General features: G+C 40.9%; 2 protein-coding genes across 7 annotated transcripts in view; one reads left to right on the plus strand and one right to left on the minus strand.

Moving 5' to 3' along the window:
* The window catches only part of SLC39A10 (solute carrier family 39 member 10), a 75,919-nt gene extending 67,072 nt beyond the window's left edge, over positions 1–8,847 (plus strand). For both annotated transcript variants that reach the window (XM_048868447.2, XM_048868446.2), the window contains exons 9-10: positions 853–1,043; positions 5,602–8,847. In XM_048868447.2, the coding sequence (XP_048724404.1) occupies positions 853–1,043; positions 5,602–5,760 (350 nt within the window). In that variant the 3' untranslated portion in view covers positions 5,761–8,847. The remainder of the gene's footprint in view (positions 1–852; positions 1,044–5,601) is intronic.
* An 8-nt stretch (positions 8,848–8,855) lies between these two features.
* Positions 8,856–18,300, minus strand: part of DNAH7 (dynein axonemal heavy chain 7) — a 285,097-nt gene continuing 275,652 nt past the window's right edge. For all 5 annotated transcript variants that reach the window (XM_048868445.2, XM_075118030.1, XM_075118029.1 and 2 more), the window contains 7 exons: positions 17,363–17,548; positions 16,450–16,587; positions 14,689–14,919; positions 11,998–12,150; positions 10,997–11,174; positions 9,734–9,837; positions 8,856–9,256 (listed from right to left, as the gene is read on the minus strand). In XM_048868445.2, the coding sequence (XP_048724402.1) occupies positions 9,050–9,256; positions 9,734–9,837; positions 10,997–11,174; positions 11,998–12,150; positions 14,689–14,919; positions 16,450–16,587; positions 17,363–17,548 (1,197 nt within the window). In that variant the 3' untranslated portion in view covers positions 8,856–9,049. The remainder of the gene's footprint in view (positions 9,257–9,733; positions 9,838–10,996; positions 11,175–11,997; positions 12,151–14,688; positions 14,920–16,449; positions 16,588–17,362; positions 17,549–18,300) is intronic.

An 18,300-nucleotide genomic window follows, 5' to 3' on the forward strand; every position in this document is an offset into this window, starting at 1 on the left:
TTGACGGAAACAGAACTGTTGAAATAGAAATTAAGTCCGGGAATTCTGTTGTCCTGTATCTTTAGACACAGGTGATTTCTACTAAACCTATCTTAAAAATAAAGCAACAAAAGGAGGTGCGAACCCCACCTCTCTACACCTATATTAGTGTTGGAGATAATTATAGTGTAGCAAATACTTAATACTGACATTACAGTAGGATACAAGGTTAATGTAACACATTTCAAGCCAGTAATGTATAAATCAGTGTGGATTTGTGTAATCTAGCCTTCTCCTGAAAATCTGTTTGACCATCACTCTCTTCCCTTCCCCGGTGGTACATTTTCCAACTTCATATGCTGTAGCTCCCTCCTGATAAACTAATGCCCGTTTATCGTCCTTCCGCACATGCGAAGTAGAATCTGTGAAGACGAGAGCGACGCTAATAAGCCCTGAGGGACTGGTCAAGAATGAACCTGCATTTCTTTTATTAAAAAGCCAGCACCCCGCTCTCTGAACGTCACTGCTTTTGTACACACAAACCTGACGGACTTCACAACTGCACTCTAACGGGAGGGCTGGCTTGGGATCCTTTCAGAGCTCTGTTAATGCCCCATATCAGCTAGTATGAGTCATGGTTGCCTTTGAAATCAGATTTTAATCCAGGAAGTGGTATGTATTGTAGGCTATATAGTCATACACTGTTGCCCCTTCTCCCCTCAAAAAAAAGCCTCCAGTACGTTTGCCACAATGATGGACACTTGAGTAGTTCCTTAGCTAGATTAGATAATATAACTGAGGGCAAATGCATCTATTCAGTCTCTTGTGAGATTATGACAATTAAAAACTTTCATTATTCTGTCTCAATTTCAGGTGATTTTGCCGTGCTGCTTAAAGCAGGTATGACAGTAAAGCAAGCTATTGTGTACAACCTCCTGTCTGCTATGATGGCTTACGTAGGGATGCTGATAGGCACAGCTGTTGGACAGTATGCCAATAATATCACTTTATGGATCTTTGCAATCACTGCGGGCATGTTCCTTTATGTTGCATTGGTAGATATGGTAAGATTATCATTTTGTATTGCCTTATTCTGCATGTATGAAATCTGTGACTTTGAATAACCCACAATGTAACTTATTTTTTTTGTGTTGCACAAAATAAAGCAAACCACCTACAGGCAACTCTCTAGACAGCCATTCATACCTTGCCATCTCTTAAAAAGTATAGTATAGTAAATTCGTGGGGAAAACCTCCAGCGTTTTGCAATGTCCCACTTGTTTGGGTTTTCATCTGACCAAATCCATTCACTCTCAGGGTTGCATGTTAAGATATAAAAACTTCTTTAATACCACTTGCTGCTCTCCCAGTGACAAAGTCACCCTTCTAGGCTATCCTTTGATTTTTGCTGCTTTGTGAGGATGTGTTTGGATACTCTAAGGCAGTCCATGATTGATTTTAAGTGGAGATCAATCCTAAAACTGGTTTCAGAGTGGCAGCCGTGTTAGTCTGTATTTGCAAAAAGAAAAGGAGTTTTGTGGCACCTTAGAGACTAACAAATTTATTTGAGCATAAGCTTTTGTGAGCTACAGCTCACTTCATCAGATGCATACATTTGGTCCCAAACATATCCGTTTGGATGTTTAGAAAAGGTTGTTGATAAATATGGCTATCAGGTTAATTCGTGACGAATGTCAAATTTAACAAATGTTGCTTCTTTGAGTGATGATTAAGGCTAAGGTTATGTCACGGAAGTCATAGATTCCATGGACCTCCGTGACATTTTCTGCTTCATCCTACGGCAGTGGGGCCTGAGCTGTCAGCTGGTGGGGGCAGCCCTCAGCTGCACAGGCTTTCTCCCCTTCCCACCACGCCTCAGGGCTCATTCTCTCACATACACCCCTCGGGCTTCAGTCATCCCCTGTCATGCGCCTCCCTTATTTTTAGTAAAAGTCAGGGACAGGCCACCAGCTTCCATAAAAATTTTTCTAATGCGACCTGTCCCTGACTTTTACTTAAAATAACCGTGATAAAATCTTAACTTCAGTGATGATTGATGTGTGTTCCACTTTTGGTGTGGCATCTTTTGGCCCATGCCTGCACGCTAAGTGCCCTCGCACCTAAGAGCACAAAAGGGTGGAGCAAGGACAACCATCCCTCAGATCTTTATTATTGCACATGGCTGAAAAATGGAACTGCTGTTAGTGTCCTTTACTCTAGAGCACCAGCACAGTGAGTTTGCTCAACTTCTAGCTAGAGCTGACTGTAGGCTAGTTTGAATACCATATTTTGATGGTTTTGTGGTTTTTGGTTATTAAGCTAATTTGTTAGTCAGTCTCTCTCCCCCCCCTCCCCCCCCCGGCACGATTTTTTTGTCTTTGTTACCTGGTACCAGGTCTTCATCCTTTATGGTTGAACAAAAATCCCCCTGTTTTAAGTATTGTCTCTTATGCAAGATGGCTATATATCTTTTAATGCTGGCCACTCAAAATGTTCATTTTGTTTAGGTGAGGGCACTTCACTAGCCAAATGTTCTATTTGTGGTTCATTTTCAAAACAAACTCAGAGTAAGAGACGCTCACGTAAACTGTTTCTCTGGATAAATCTAAGACCTGCTTCTGATCCAATACACAAGACTGACTCAGATCTGAGCAGTCTTCTTCTAAGAGTGCCCCAGCCACTACCAGTTCCCAGGCTCCAGCCTCTTCATCTCAGTCCACAGAGGTTTCTGTTCCCGAATCCTTGTCTGACTGTGGGTGGGGCCTCATCATTGCTCTTCCAAAGAGCATAAGAATAGATGACTGAGTAGGACCTTCTAAGAGAAAAGGGCAGAGATAGCCTTGTCTTAAGGGTTGCTCAAAGCCTGAATATGAATATGGTTTCCCATGGAACCCTAGTACCCATGTCGGTACCAACGTAAGAACAGCCCATAGCAGTCACCTACACCGATGCTGCAGTATTGTTTTTAAGGAGTTCAGCAGCAGTGCTTTCTGTATCAGTACCAGCTTCATCAGTGTCATAGTCATTGACGCTGTCTACTCCAGTCCTGAAGATTTCTAATTTATTTTCATCAGTAGTGGCTGTATCAACACTGAGCTTTGTGATACTGAGGGATTTGGTGGTGTCTGAATTTCCTGAGTGTCCTTTACTATCTTCAGCAGTTAGAATATCAAGCTCTGGCAGGCTGTTGGCACAGATTGTACGTACAGCACCAGTGAGGGAGATCCCTAAACAAATCTTAGGGACTCCTACGAGGTCTGCTCCACTTCTACAGCAGGACTATTCATTCTCCATCAGTCTCAAACAAGAGCTGGGAGAGTCTGTTCTCTGACAGGGAGTCCAAGGGTGCATGCACAATCAAAACAGGCATAGACATTATAAGCACTGGGGTTTCACCTGGTGTGTACACACACACACGTTTTGTAGACAACATGTCTGTAGCCCTCATTCCTGGTCCTACTAGGCTCCTAGGGCCTTCCTCACTTTAGAAGACCCATCTCCTCTATCCACTCCAGGGTAAGATTCCGCTCCCTTGTTGAGTCTGAGAGTTCAACCGCGTCAGTAACCTCAGGAGTTTCCTGCTCCACCACCACAACTTCAGAGCCCTGAGAAACATCACCACCCTTCTGAACTTTCTCCAGCTGCCACTTCTTCATCTTCCCCTGATGAGGCTGTAGTGCTGTCTGCTCCATCACATCTAGAGTGCAAGACAGGCCAGGATCTACTCAGAGGAGTGGCCAAAACATTCTGGTAGAAGTAGTGTGTGAAAAATCACACAGGTTGTTGTCTTGCACACCAGCTGCAATGTAGACATACTCTAAAAGGGTCTTGAACCTGCTGTTCATTTCTACAGTTGTTTGGGGGAGTGGGAGGGAGCAGGGATATGTGACAGAACTGTGAATATATAGAAGATAATGTCTTCTCTTCCAAGAACTCAACTCCCATTTATTTGTGCTCATGAATGAGGAATGTATTTATCTTCTACGGCCACACAGCATTGCATTTTTCCTATATTTTAAATGAAATGCTAGAATATAGTTTGGAGAATGAGTAGCCTTGAAAGTGGTTATGGATGTGGAATACCAGTGTTGTCTCTTTGTAGAAGTTGATTACAAAACTTGAATTATGGATGCTTCTTCCAGATAGTGCAGATGTGGAAGAGAGAATTGGCAGTAGCAGTTCCCACACAATTCTCTGATTAGGTTTTTGTATTACTTTGTGAACAGAACTCACTCATAATGTAAATTCATTTCTTCAACAAATCTTGTCTGCTAACATGAATAGGAAGTTTGCGATCTTTCACAGTGTGAGACTGGGACTCTCTTCATTATGCTTCGTGACCTAGGATATCCTGTAAGAACGCCATAGTATGACTTATTGATAGCTGTTTGCTCAGCTGTCTAGCCTACTGCAGAACTAATTAATGAAGGTATTGGTCCAAAAAGTATTTTTTTTTAAGAAATTTAAGGTCTCAACGCTTTTTAAAGTCACCAGATGCCTTGTGCTGTCTACTGCTACGAGCAGAGTGTTGTATATGCATGTCCGGTTAGAAGCCACAGGCTTGACAACATGTCACATTCTTTCCTGATACTTGTAGTGTATTCAGGTATTAAGAATAACCAATACACAAAAAGCAGTGCCTACCATCATAAAGAATTTATAAATCAGAATTCCAGATCAGCAAGCTTGATTTCTCTGTGGATTACTTAAGTCTTCTAACTAGAAGACAATTCCTTTATTGTATTTTTCTCTTGCATTATGTATGAAAGTCTCTTCTTGAGGTAAGGAGTTCCTTGGATGAAGGAAAGAATTACATTTATTTTTCCTCATGCTCTTCTTGTGTAGGGATTTGAAATTGCATTTATTAAAAAATTATTTCTGTTTGTACATATTGTGGTCTAGAAAGCGTCCCATTTAATTTCAGAGCTTCCAATGTTAAGTTCATGATTCTTTTAGATACAAATGTTCAGTACTGTTTGGCCTTCATCTCTAACGAGGCAAGTCAAGAAGATCCACAGAGAGTGTGTGGGTTTTCTTGAATAGAATTATTTAACTTTTAACTCAAAAGAGCAAAACTCAAAGGAAGTAGGCATGGTTCCTATCCGAAGGGTATGTCTACACAAACTGTTAGGGTGCAGCAAGCTGGGGTGTTTCAAACCACAGTACATTAATGCACACTAGGGAAAATTTAGTGCACATCAGCAGGTCCATACAGACAGTCAGCGTGCAGCATGCTGCACTTATGTCCCAGCTTGCCACACAGTAAGAGTTTGTGTAGACGTGCAGTGAGGAGCTTACATTCAACATAAGCAAGCAACACAGTGGCCAGAACACTGCATTGGAATGCCCAAAGGAGGATGCTGTAGCTTACGAGTCTCTTTTTAAAAGTATAGAATTGGTTGGTGACAACGGTTTTATAAGATCAAGATCAAGGTCAAGATCAGGTGGTGTTTTATTGACTACCTCTAGGCATGCTGCTACTCCAGTTGCACTTTATTTAGTTGATGATTTTTCTAACTGAATCTCGGTATTGCTATTACTAAGTACCTTGTTCTGAGCTAGACAGTTATTTCACTTCCATCACAGTATTTGTAAACTATTGTAAAATGTTTCCTTTTTCAGCTTCCAGAAATGCTTCATGGAGATGGCGATAATGAAGAACATGGATATTGTCCAGTGGGGCAATTCATTCTCCAGAATTTAGGGTTGCTCCTTGGATTTGCTATCATGCTGGTGATTGCACTGTATGAAGATAAAATTGTGTTTGACATCCAGTTTTGACCATTTCCAGAAACTGCTATGGTTCCACTGTTACTGTATGGCTTTGAGTCTGCACTGTTGTACTGTATGCACATTGCTCAGCGAGAAGGCAGTGGCTTGCACTACTACACAAGTACAGTTGCATAGATTAACTTTCGCTGCTTGCTAACTAAAATAAGGCATGGTGCACATACCGTACCTTCCAAACTCAAGTGACAGAACTTAAGTCGGAAATGTTGCATATGAAAAGACAAAGTTGTGTGTGCTGTACGTGAAGCATTGTGCAACTGTTTACAAATCAGCATGCAGTGAAAGACCAAGTCTGTTCTGGAAATGTCTTTTCACATTACAGTTGAACAGAATCCACAAAACTTTAAAGGTGAAATCCATCCCTCTGCAATGGGCCTGCACAAGGTCTTTGTGCTGTGTAATTCCCACGTAAGGCTTACATGCCATGTATACCTCATGCTGGCCCTCTGCACAATGGTGGATGTTACCCTAAGACAATTAAATGCTACACTTAGCACCTGACTGGAAAAACTGTGCTTTTCTAAACTTAAAAAAATCTGTTTAAAACATGTTGATATACACCTTAAACTGCATTTCATCGTTCTAAAGTTTGTGTTTAAGGAGGCAGACTGTTGCAATATGCACAGGCCTGTGTAATCGGCTGCAAAGAGCTCTTTCCATTGAGGATCCGTTTTCCTGATTAAGATTTATTTGATGTTAGCTCCTTGCTTTTGGTAGGAAGATGAAGTAGAGTTAGTATTAACTTGGGGAAGTCCCTGATGTCAGAAGGTTAATGGGCTATTCCTGATTCTTGCTTGAGAAGCTAAACATGCTGAATATTGGGTGCCACTTAAAACCTAAACTACTGATAAATTGTGGCTGTGAGTTTGTGCAAACGCACCTCTAACAAAGGATCCATAGTGGAATTTCTCAGTTTTAACAGTTGAATTTATTTTGGGATTCAAATTTTGTCTCCTTTTTACAGTAATAGCTTCTGAAATCCAATGTACTGAACCCAGGTACAAAGATTATATTAAAAAAAAAGAATGCCCTGTATATGTAGTACTGGTGGGTCATTTACAATGCTGTAATATCAGGTCTGAATGTATTACTTCCATGCCCTGGCATCAGAGTTTATAGCACCAGCTATTGCAGGCAATAGACTGTGTGCTAGAAGATTCCCATTTCCAGCATAAAGGAGTTAATATTTTTTAACATTTGTTAGATCTTAGGTATCTAGGGTATATAAATGCAGCTGTCATTAAATTACCGGTACGTGTGAGTTAGGAGGATAGGGTGAACCATCAAAATCCTTAAACTGATTCTAGCAGGTTACCTTGGCAGTAAGCAAAGGTGCTTGTATTGCCAGATGTAAATTAGTTTCTTTTCTCCCCGGCTGTCCTAGTAAAATTGTGAATTTGTGCGATGTACAAGCCCTGTTAATTCTGCAGTCTGACTTGATAATCTAGGACCAATCCTAAGCATGGTGGTGGTCTTCTTTTAACTTGCTGTTCTAGTTTTCATTTTTATGTCTGCCAGGTAAGCTGTATGTTGCTGCACACTGTCAAGTTTTGTTTCAGTCTGCTTAGCATCAGTGTAGCTGCTAAAATTGCATTGGTTTAACATCTGAGTGAGCCAGTCAGCAGCGTCATTCTGATTTAAAATTAATCTGTGTTCCTGTTCCTTTTGACCCTTCAGTTTAGTGATAGAGTTGTTCCTTTTTCTCAGCCACTCCCTTCCCCCCCAGAACAGTCTGTACATTTTAAAGATATAAGTTGGCTCCTGCCAGTATTTGTTCCTAATGCAGTATCAAGGAACTTGCATATACAGTATTAGGGTCCATTCTGTAAAAGGTGTGGCTTCCTCAGTGAAGACATCAAAGTCAAGGGTACAATTGTGCAGTCCTTGATGCACAACACACACTGAAGTCAGTTGGAATTTTGCACATAAAAACACAAGATCAGACCCTAATTGGCACAGACATCATCTCATTTAATGTTTAGAGTGGATTTTTATAACAAATATGCTAGGGAAAATGTTCAAAAGCAACTAAATGACTTAGGAGTATAAAGATATGTCTACACTGCTGCTGTGCAGACACTTGCTACAGTGGTAGTTTTTCTGTCACTGGTAAATCAAGAGGCAGTGGTTAGGTCACCAGCAGAATTCTTTTGTCAAGCGAGCAGTGTCTATACCTGTGCTTAGACCCATCTAACTGCGTCTCTTATTTCACACCCCGACCACTGTAGCTAGGGTCAAGCTAAATTTTAGGCGTAGAACAGGCTTTAGGAGCATAAGTGCCACTGAATTTCAATGAGACGAAGGTCCAGCTACTCAAAGGTATTTAGGTGCCTAACTCCTATTGAAATCAATGGGAGTTAGGCCCCGATCCTCAAAGGTATCAAGGGGTTTAAGTGCCCAATTCACATTTGAAAATGGTACTAAGGTACTAACTTTCCAGAAGACCTTTTTCCCACTTGGAAAAACATGGCCATATTAAAGCATTAGGTATTGCATTTTCTACTAAGAATGGAATTTGTTTCTTTGTTTGCTACTATTTATTGTGATTGTGAAGAGCAGTATAACAACTGTGGCTTCTTCTGTAGGTTTCCACCAGTGTTTAATTTCAAACCAATTCAATGTAGTTTTATGTCAAGTTACAGACTATCTGAATTTCAGTGTACTTGGCTTCAACATTCCATTCTGCTTGAATACAGTCTCATTTAACATGTATTCGTTGGAGGGCATAAATGTTACTTGTATATTACAATGCTGTCACTGTGTGACATCCCATATGAATTTTGATGTAGATCACATTGCACTCAATCAGCAGTGATTATGCTTAGAAAATACTGTAGTAGCTAGATGCAGTGTGGATTTTTTCCATTACGATTTATAGTTTAAAAATGTGATTATGGTCCTACAAGATACTTGCTGAGCTATAAATCTTTTTTTGTTAAACTAAATCATTTAAATAATTTTTATAAAGCTGGGAATGATCAAATGCTGTTTTGTTCATTGTCAGCAGTGTTGTGTTCATTTTATGTATGTTCCTTATTTATAAGGAGCTTCAGAAAATAAAATTATTCAATGAGCAAACATACTGGTTGGTTTTTATAAAGTTTTATGACACAGCTTTATTTTACATTTTAGTCTTTTTTTAAATCTCTTGAAAGGCAGGAGTGTAATGGATTTATTTAAATATTTTGATTTCACTAGACAGTACTATTTAAAAATTGAAATGCATCTTACACAAATGATTCATCTCAAAAATAAGCATCTACAAGTGTCTATGCTAAATTTAGGAATTAAGCTGGCATAATAGTGCCACACCCCGTCCAATCCAGTGTTGTTCCGGTTTATCCGAAGGAAGAATCATTGCTATCACGAAGTTGGTCGAATGTCCTGTTGTGGAGAGGGTTCCTCTTCTCTCACTGGTCTTGTACACTGGAGCAGTGTAACTTGGTCGTTGTGAAATGTCTGACCTCTTGCAAGGCTTTAACCACATCTATGAAAAGTACAGAATAAACCCTTTACCTGTCTGGATAAAGTTTGTAAGTCTTTACATTGGGTCACAACTCACTAAATACTTCCTAAACTTGTAGTTCCCCAGGAACTTGTGCATAATCCAGAAAAGTGCTGAGTGCGCCTTCCCATCCCTACAAAAAGTCCTCCCCTTAACTTCAGTATGAACTGTGGATGCTCAGTGCTTCTGTTGCACACAAATTGCCTGATCTGCTGCTCAAAATATTTTCAGTTCAATATATGTAAAAAAATATATATATATATATATTGGTCGCCACACAGCCATGTGGTGACAGTGACTGAGGTAGCTCTGATGGCAAAAGTTTTTACTTAAAAAAAAAAAAAGTGTTGTTTTGTACTCCTTTAAAACATTATTGTGAGAAGCTAAGCCTGCCATGTTAGACTGTCATATGATTAGGTCTGGAGTGAAGAGTAGTCTAACACACACACACACACTGACCACAGGTACTGTATCATAGAGGATTTTCGGATAAGATTCTGCGAGCTTCTTAGTTTTTCTGTCCCAGCGAGCTCCATCCAGGAACAATCCTCGAATGTAGACCCCTGAATTAAGCAGAAAGTTATAAAAAGATGTTTGGGCACAGAAACCAAAACATACTAGAAGTCAGTGTGAAATTAGGTCCACTTTTTTTTAATCATACACTGTTTAGATCATGCAGGAGGCTTTCGTGCAACTGAATAATACAGAAATCCGTGTGCCAGTTTTTTGACCCAGTATCCCTCAGGTGGTACAAAAGTTGAGACTGCCCATGTCCTCTGAGGGGGGTAGCCTTGCTATGTTGGAGTCCCTAGTAGGAATGGGGCTGACTTTTATCCCTCCTTCCTCATAATCCCTGATTACTTTGCACTCCAGCCACAGCCCTTGACCGTCCCTCCTTGTAGTTTGGCAATCTTCAGTTGGGTATGGTCTTTTTGGTTCCTCATTCTCCATGTTCACTTAATGTAGGTATTTCTTAGTAACTATACTGTATCCAACTCTCTGAATGTTGGCTGGCACTTAATAGCTACTCAAAGATAAAACTCAAGCCAGGCAGGGGGCCTGTAACCTAAGCCCCACCACCCAGGGCTGAAGTCCTCATGCTTCAGCCCAAGGTGGTGGGGCTTGGGCTTCAACCTTGGGCTTCAACTTCAGCCCTGGGTCTCAGCAAGTGTAAGCCAGCCCTGGTGACCCCATTAAAACAGGGTCACGACCCACGGCTGGGTAAGTGAAATGTTCTAAATACTGGGCACAGAACTAAAGTAATAGGGTGAAATGAAGAACAGCAAAATTCAGGATAAATATGACTTGAGATCTGTTAGATAGTGGAAAAGTTTAAGGCAAGTGGTAGATACTGGTAAAGCACTTGACCAGATCCTCATCTGGTGATGAGTCTGGTGATTGTCATAGCTCCACTGAGGATCTGCCCCAGTTAACATAGCGTATGGAACAATCCTGCTTCAGGAGGTCCACTGACCAGACACTACATAAGCTGAATAGTCTTGCTGATATTTAATTTGTGATGTTCTACTAGAGAGTTATTCAAAAGGAATTTTGTTGAATGTTGTCATTTCTATGCCTTTAATGTGCAAGCCTCCACTGTGGCTTATATTTTCCAGGATTCTGTGCATTAAGTGCTTAATGCCTGTTAATGCCAGGAATGTATCTACCTGTAACCCCTAAATAACACTTCCTACACCAGTGTAGGTGGTTAATAAAGTTTACCATCTTCAGGAGCATTTTTGTATTCCTTGTCCTCCAGCACTTCATAGTCAAACCCTAGTAGATCAATTGGAATGGTGTATTTTCTGGCATAGTTCTGCTGGGCACCGGTTAAGAAGGCTTGAGTGAAGAAAAATCCTGAAAGCCAAAAGACTGGTGGAGTTCCATGTTCATACCATAGCTACAGCAGAAAAACGAGAGAGAAAAAATGTACCTTGAAATCATTAGGAGGCAAAAAGTAATTTAGGATAGTAGTAAAAGCCATATCACAAAAAGTTGTCTTTTTTTGCAGAAGCCAGTGATATTTTAGAGAGCCAACAAAAACACTGTTTTAACGACCACGTTGTGCAAGATGCCACTGGCTACTGTTCCTCAAGTGGCTTTTAATGTGAGCATTAGTTTAGAATCACATAATCATAAAACATTTTAGTCAGTGTCAAATCACACTTTATGTGAACCAGCAACCTAGAGGGGAAGGCCTCCATAGTTTGTGGCTACTCTCCTCAGCCATCAAATTCCCAAGCAATTTTCTGTAAGTACAGTATTGGGTATTAGAAAGTGAGCATTAAAATGATTTCCTAACTTCAGCAATTCAGTGGAAAGGTCCATCAACAGTGTTTTCTTCTTATGCTTTAATAAATGTAATACTGTTATTTATTAAACTTCACTGAATGCTGCAACACCGTGTGTGCCAGGAACAGTTGGCAGTTAAGAGGCCTTTAGAGAATCCACTGTGAGCACCAATATTGCCCATCTGTCAGGCAGGCGTTTTAACAGACAGCAGCTATCTTAATGAGGTGTATGGTACATAACAAAGTGTAGTGGTTTATTATATGCACTGATGAGCAGACTGCTGTACACAACCATTGCAAACTAAACTCCTTATACATTCATTATGCAAAATACATACCTGTGTGTTTCTATTCTCTTCTGGTATCACCTGCCACCGAGAGAAAAATTATATAGCAATCAAGAGCAGATTTGCCTAAACACAGTGTGCTCACCTGTAAGAACTTTAATCTGGTAAGAAAGTCATTCACATAGCTGCCAAGTGGTTTGAGGCTTGGGTAAGATTTATTCATCCACATGCCTGGAATTCTGCCTTTCAAGATGCTGCTTACCACTTCTTCTAGTTCAGAGGACATCACCACCAGTCCCTAAAGCAGATGTGGAGAAGGAAACAATTACCCTGCCCTGTCTGCTCAGACACCCCCCCAAAAACCCTGTGCTCTTACTCCAACAGCTCTAATTGAAGTTTTAGCCACACCAGACTGAGAGAACCTAGAAACATAGGAATTGTTATACTGCATCAGACCAGTGACCAGTAGCAGATGCTTCAGAGAAAGCATCAAGATGCCCTTATAGAATAAATAGCCTGTAGGGAAAGATTCTTCCTATAGTCCTGAAATGTGAGGGTTTATATCCCTTCCAATGCTCTACTGGGTTTGGCAAGCCTTACTATTGTTATTCTGGATGTTCTCCTTACCAATATAAAAGTTCCCGCCCTTTCTGAATATTCAGAAGTGCCATACCTATGTCTGTGTGACTAAGAATTTCCGTTTTACTCACGTTAACTTCCTTTCAAATTTTTAATGCCTTCTTGACCTTGTATTATGTGAATCCAAGTCCCCACTGCATCACCCCTATGCCTTTCATTATTTTACATGTATTTATCCTGTCCCTGATGACTTGTCGCCTATCTAAACTAAGGTTTGAAAAGGGATGCTGATACAGTTGAAAGTTACTATTGCTAAGGGCCCAAGGCAATGCAGGGCTGAGCACCCTCAACTCTCATTTTAGGTCAGAGCACTCAGCAGCTTATGTGCGGTGCCTCCGTGTTCCTCTGCAACAATCCCAATTGCTGTTACACCCAAAGCTAGCTTTAATTTTTCTTGCCACATTCACTAAATATTGATACGTGTTTTTAGACAAGATGTCACGCTTCCCAAACCCTTTGGCTTTCCCTATGGGATCCTGCAGTGAATTCATACTGACTGGGAGAAATCACATTTATGTCCATGGATAAAGTGACACTGGAACCTAAAATCCCATTTTCAAAAGTAACTTTGGGCCAGCTATTCAAAGGTGCCAATGAGATTTTTCAAAACCACTAACCCGTTTGTGCTGAAAGTCTCTTAGGCCCAGACGTTTCTGCTTGTAGACAGGAACAAAGCCCTTAAGTGCTGCTGCAACTCCACAGCTGATCAGCACTCTTGCACAAGCTGAAGCCCTCACCCAGGAAGGCAGTCCAATACCTCTGCCTCCCTAGTGCGGTGAAACCAGATAAATGCAGCTGGGGGTGAGTAGCGCAGGATTGTGAGCTATCCTGGCCTCATGATAAGGGTACTCAGCTGGGAAGTGGAATACCTGGGGGTCAAATCCCTGCCCAAATCCCTACAGCCGAGGTCCTAACCACCAAGCTATTGCCTATAATCCAGTGGATTTTTCGCTCTGTTTCTTGTTGAAACTGTTCCGCTTTGTATACATAACTAGTCACTGGGCTACAGAGACTGACTCTACTACCTGGTGGTTAGGGTAGTGATGTGGGCGATCCATTTTACTTGCCTGCTCTAATTACTTATACAAAGTGAAACAGCTGCAACAAGAGGGATTCAGAGACACCCCCTGCCTGGGATTAGAAGGCTCACCTGGAAGGAAGAGATAAGTAAAAGTCCCTGCTCCAGGGCAGGTAGAGCAGGGACTTGCATACAAATCTCCCACATCCTAGGTGAGTCCCCTAACCGCTATGCATTAATTGGGGTGATGGCTCTTGTTTTTGCAAGCAGAGGCTGGCTTTTAGCGGTTAGGGCAGCTGCCCCAAACTCCAGGAATAGGTTCACAGTTCAGACTGGACGACAGCACCCTTTTCGCTTTCTCTCTGCCTCAATATGTTTTACTATTAATACACCATGGAACCGCTGAAACAGGAGAAACAGAAAGCCCAACACTTGTCCAGTGATTAGGGCACTCACCTGAGAGGTGAGAAACCTAAGGTCACATCACTTCTTCAAACAGGGAATCCAATCTGGGTCTTGCACATCCCACTTGAATATCCTAAACTGCTGGTTTAAAGGAACCGTCCCCTTTCATTCTGTGTGAGGTTGTGTGCCTAAGAATGCCTACTAGTTTGGGCCCTGTCGGCCAGGCAGGTACGGAAAAGTCTCATTTGAGCATCCTGTGGGGGTATAAGCATGACATAGGTGCCTCACGCTATGTGGCTAGGCACCTAGGAGATAGTAACAGTGAAAACTCAAACTCTTAGGGATTTTATGGTCCTCCATGATTAGGCCGCAGCTGAGCAGGGGTTCTCAGTGTCACCTAAATCTTACTGTAATAACTTCCACTTCAGCTACGTCCACCTAAATCCTATTTTCAGAAGAGACCTAGATGCTTAAGTTGCTTAGAACTAGTAAAAAAAATTACCCCAGAGCTATAACCTGCTAACACAGAAGGCAAGTATGGCTTCTCTGCACTATGCAGGACAGTATTTTGCTCTTCCATTGTACATATAGACAATTGTGTGATACAAATGTATTACATCCATTTGGCACCTGGACTGTTGAATAGTCGATAATATAGGAACTGTCATAGTGCATCAGACAGATGGCTCCTTCCTGCAACTGAAGGTGATGGTGCAACAGTTCACAGGATTTAGCCCCTAATAATTTGCTTTTTTAATATTTGGTGCAGTGTACCTTGATTGCTTTCTGGATGTTAACACAGGAGTCTCTTATTGTCTGCAGTAACTTGTTAAATCGACCCATCTCTTGGACAAGTACAGTGTTCATGCTCTGTGTGTAGGTGGTCGGATATCTCCTCATTGCAGCCTCAATGCTGAAGTCTGAGGGAAGTTTGCTCAGGATGTCACCTGCTACTTCATTAACAATTTCATCTGTTGATTTTGCACCAGCACCTGAGGCTCGAGACTATAAACAGCCAAAGGTTAAAAATGAGGTCTCCTTATACATACCAGTAAATATTTAAACACAGAAACTAATTAAATCAGTATTGTTAAAAATATTCTTATTGCTCAAAAAAACATCTTGGGATGAAAGAATCACGCAGTGCAATGACCAAACTGGAGATTTCCCCATTTGTAAGTGTACCGTATGTGACACCTTCAAAAGGCTTAGTCCAAAGGACCAATATCCTGCCCATTAAGTATGTTTAGGCAATGACCATTCTGATGACCTACTCGTTCTATATCAGTGGCAAAGTGGGTTTTCATTCAGCATTTTCGTGTGTTTGGAATTACTCTAGAATCTGCCTGATCACAAACTCTAACATCACAATTCTCACCCAGGATTGTTGATAGTCATGAAAGATCAAGCCTAAATGTGTCAAGAAGTGAATGGGCAGGGAGATTAAAAGGCAGATCTTGCTCCCATTCAAGTCAACATGCCCAGTGACTTCAATGAAAACAGAGGGAGCCTCGCACTCCTCCTCCCCCTCCCCCCCTCCCCCCCCGGGGTGATTCACTCCAGTCTGTGATCTTACACGGGTGATAAATGAACATGCTGCAAATGTTTTGTGAATAAACATGGGACTTGCTGATGTAAACATGAAGATTTTTCTATGCACTAAGTAAGGAAACTGTATAAGTATGAGGCCAGGCCAGAGTTCACATAGAACAGAGCACAGCACATGTGGGTAGTCAGAACAGAACCATTTACAAATATTTTCATTTCAATTCCTCCCCCAACTGTACACATTAGGATACTGACAAATGAACATACGAACGGCCAGACTGGGTCAGACCAAAGGTTCATCTAGCCCAGTATCCTATCTTCCGCCAGTGGCCAATGCCAAGTGCCCCAAAGGGACTGAACAGAACAGGTCATCATCAAGTGATCCAGACCCTGTCGCTCATTCCCAACTTCTGGCAAGCAGAGGCTATGGATAGATTGTCATTTAATAGGATGTTTTGCAGTGTCTTCATGAGAAAGTAGCTCTTTGATGCTGCGAAGATAGCAACAGCCATCGTCCTGTGAGTAAAGTCATGCATATGCTTAAATCTATGAAAAATTGGGACCCCAATTTGTAATTCTTCTCCTCCTATAAGAACAAAATGAAAATAACCTACAGCTTTAATAATGAGTGTTAGGGGACTGATTATTACATTAGCAATACCAAGAACAAACGTTCATTAGGAATGTTCAGCTCAGCTAGTGCTCTGAGTGCTCTCGCCTTCAATCCTTTGCATTTCAAAAAAATAATTCTTTGTAACATCAATTCACAAAATTATGAAACAAGATTAACTCAGTATCTTCCAGAAAACGAAGCACCAGAAGAACAGTGAGTTTTGTAATCACAGTGGGGACACAGAGAAATGATATGAAACATCCTGGAACACTTTTAAATACAGCACAGCTGAACAGTAAACTTAAGTAACGTGTACAGTAGATAGGCAGTATCTTTAATGTACTGACGAATTGACATAATGGTCATTTACATACCTGAGTAAGAAGAATGTTATCAAATAGCAGCTGAGTTTCTGACTGATCTTTGGTAATATCAGCATTAGCATTCATCCCAAAAATCTCTGGGGAAGGGTTCAACGGAAGGGTCTTTGTATAGTCGATGTAGCTTTGGTACTTAAAAGATTAGTGACAGGAGGTTAAAAAGGCTCTCCAGTCTATGCCAGTTGAAGCTCAAAGAAAACACCCCTACGTGCCTCTAAAGTGATCAGTACAGTTCAAAAAACAAACCAAAAACCCCAACAAAACAAGCAGTATCTCCTCGCTGTCCAGCCATCCTGAGCAAATAGATCATCTAGTGCCAGATTTACCAAATGCAATGGGCATCAATTTTAGAGAAGAATTTTATTCTAATTAGTTTCTTGTACCATGCCCATCATCATGAAAGCTGAGCACCTCAGGCTCTGAGGTAGTGGCAGGATTCTATCTCAGTGCAGGTTTGGTGTTTTAAAAGTGCTAGTGTAAACAGGACAACGGCCCAGCTTTTTCTGAGATATTTCGGCACCTAGTGGAATTTTTCAAAAGCATCTAAGAGCCTAACACTCATAGAAAATTCCACTAGCCATCTAAATATCTTAAAAAATCTATCCATAATTCTTATGAATTCAGTGTTTCGATATCACAGCAATAAGCACCTTAGAAATATAATTTAGATACCAGACCCTGAAGTTACATTGCAGACGATATTTTCCACATTTTACAGAAGTGGAAACTAAAGGGCTTGTCTACACCAACATTTAGTTCATGGCAAAGTGGGGTTGGGGGGGGGAAGGGGGTGTGACTTCACCCTGCACTAGCTTGCCATGCCTTAACTATCCATGTGGCCTCTGCTGCTGTGCATTAAATGTTCACTTTGGTCTATGGCTCAGTTCATTTATTTTAAAATACTTACATCTCCTTCAGGCGGGGCAAAATAAAGACCACTGTTATCAAACTTATATTCTAAGTCCGTAACAATTTCTGAATTGTAGAATTTGTTTAAAATGCTACGGAGCGTGCGCCGATCCCAGTCATCAGTAACTCTTCCACCATAATTGCATTCTCCAGTCATATAGCGTATAGCATCATACGGCAGCTCCTGAAACATAAAACCAAGGGGCTACCTGCATAACTGCTTAACATTTGTCAGCATAGCCATGCTTGAGCTTTTGTAATTTATCTGAAAGATTTACAAAATTCTCACTTTAAATATTATTCCGTGGCTGATATTTTAAGCTTCTCCACCAAAATTCCCCCCTTTCTCAGCCATTAGGCCAAATTCTGCTCCCCACTGTATACAACTGATGTTATTCAAAGGCAGAATTTGGCCTGTGTACTTATAACACAGCTTAAGTTACCCAATAATGGTTGGGTAAAAGATAAATAACTATGCTTTGTCAGTATCCACCCAATATACACTGGGTATGGCACCTTTTTGTACAGCATAGTAAGACTAGACCAAGTGATGCAATTAAAATAATCTATTAGTACTTTTGTTATAGTGGATCATATTAAAGAAATTCTGTATTAAAAATCACAAATGAGTTTGATTCCCCATAGTTTAAATTCCAGGGTATTACTAATTAAGAGGCCTCTTGGTTTTTGGTTTCTTATTTTTATGGTTTCTCTCCCTCTCTGTGTGAAATTTGCAAGCTGCTAATTGTGTTAGTACATTCTAAGACAGAGTCTGTTCTCAAAGCAATACTTTGTAACAACAACTACTGACACAGAGAGGGACTCAAAGCAATACTCTGTTGTATTCATCTCGCTTTGTTAACAATTGTGATTAAAATAGAGATAGAGCATGTATGTGGATGGATGCTTGGTGTGGATAATAAATGAATGATCAGG

This window comes from Caretta caretta, chromosome 11 (assembly GCF_965140235.1).
Source record: "Caretta caretta isolate rCarCar2 chromosome 11, rCarCar1.hap1, whole genome shotgun sequence".
In the NCBI taxonomy this organism is placed as follows: Eukaryota; Metazoa; Chordata; order Testudines; family Cheloniidae; genus Caretta; species Caretta caretta.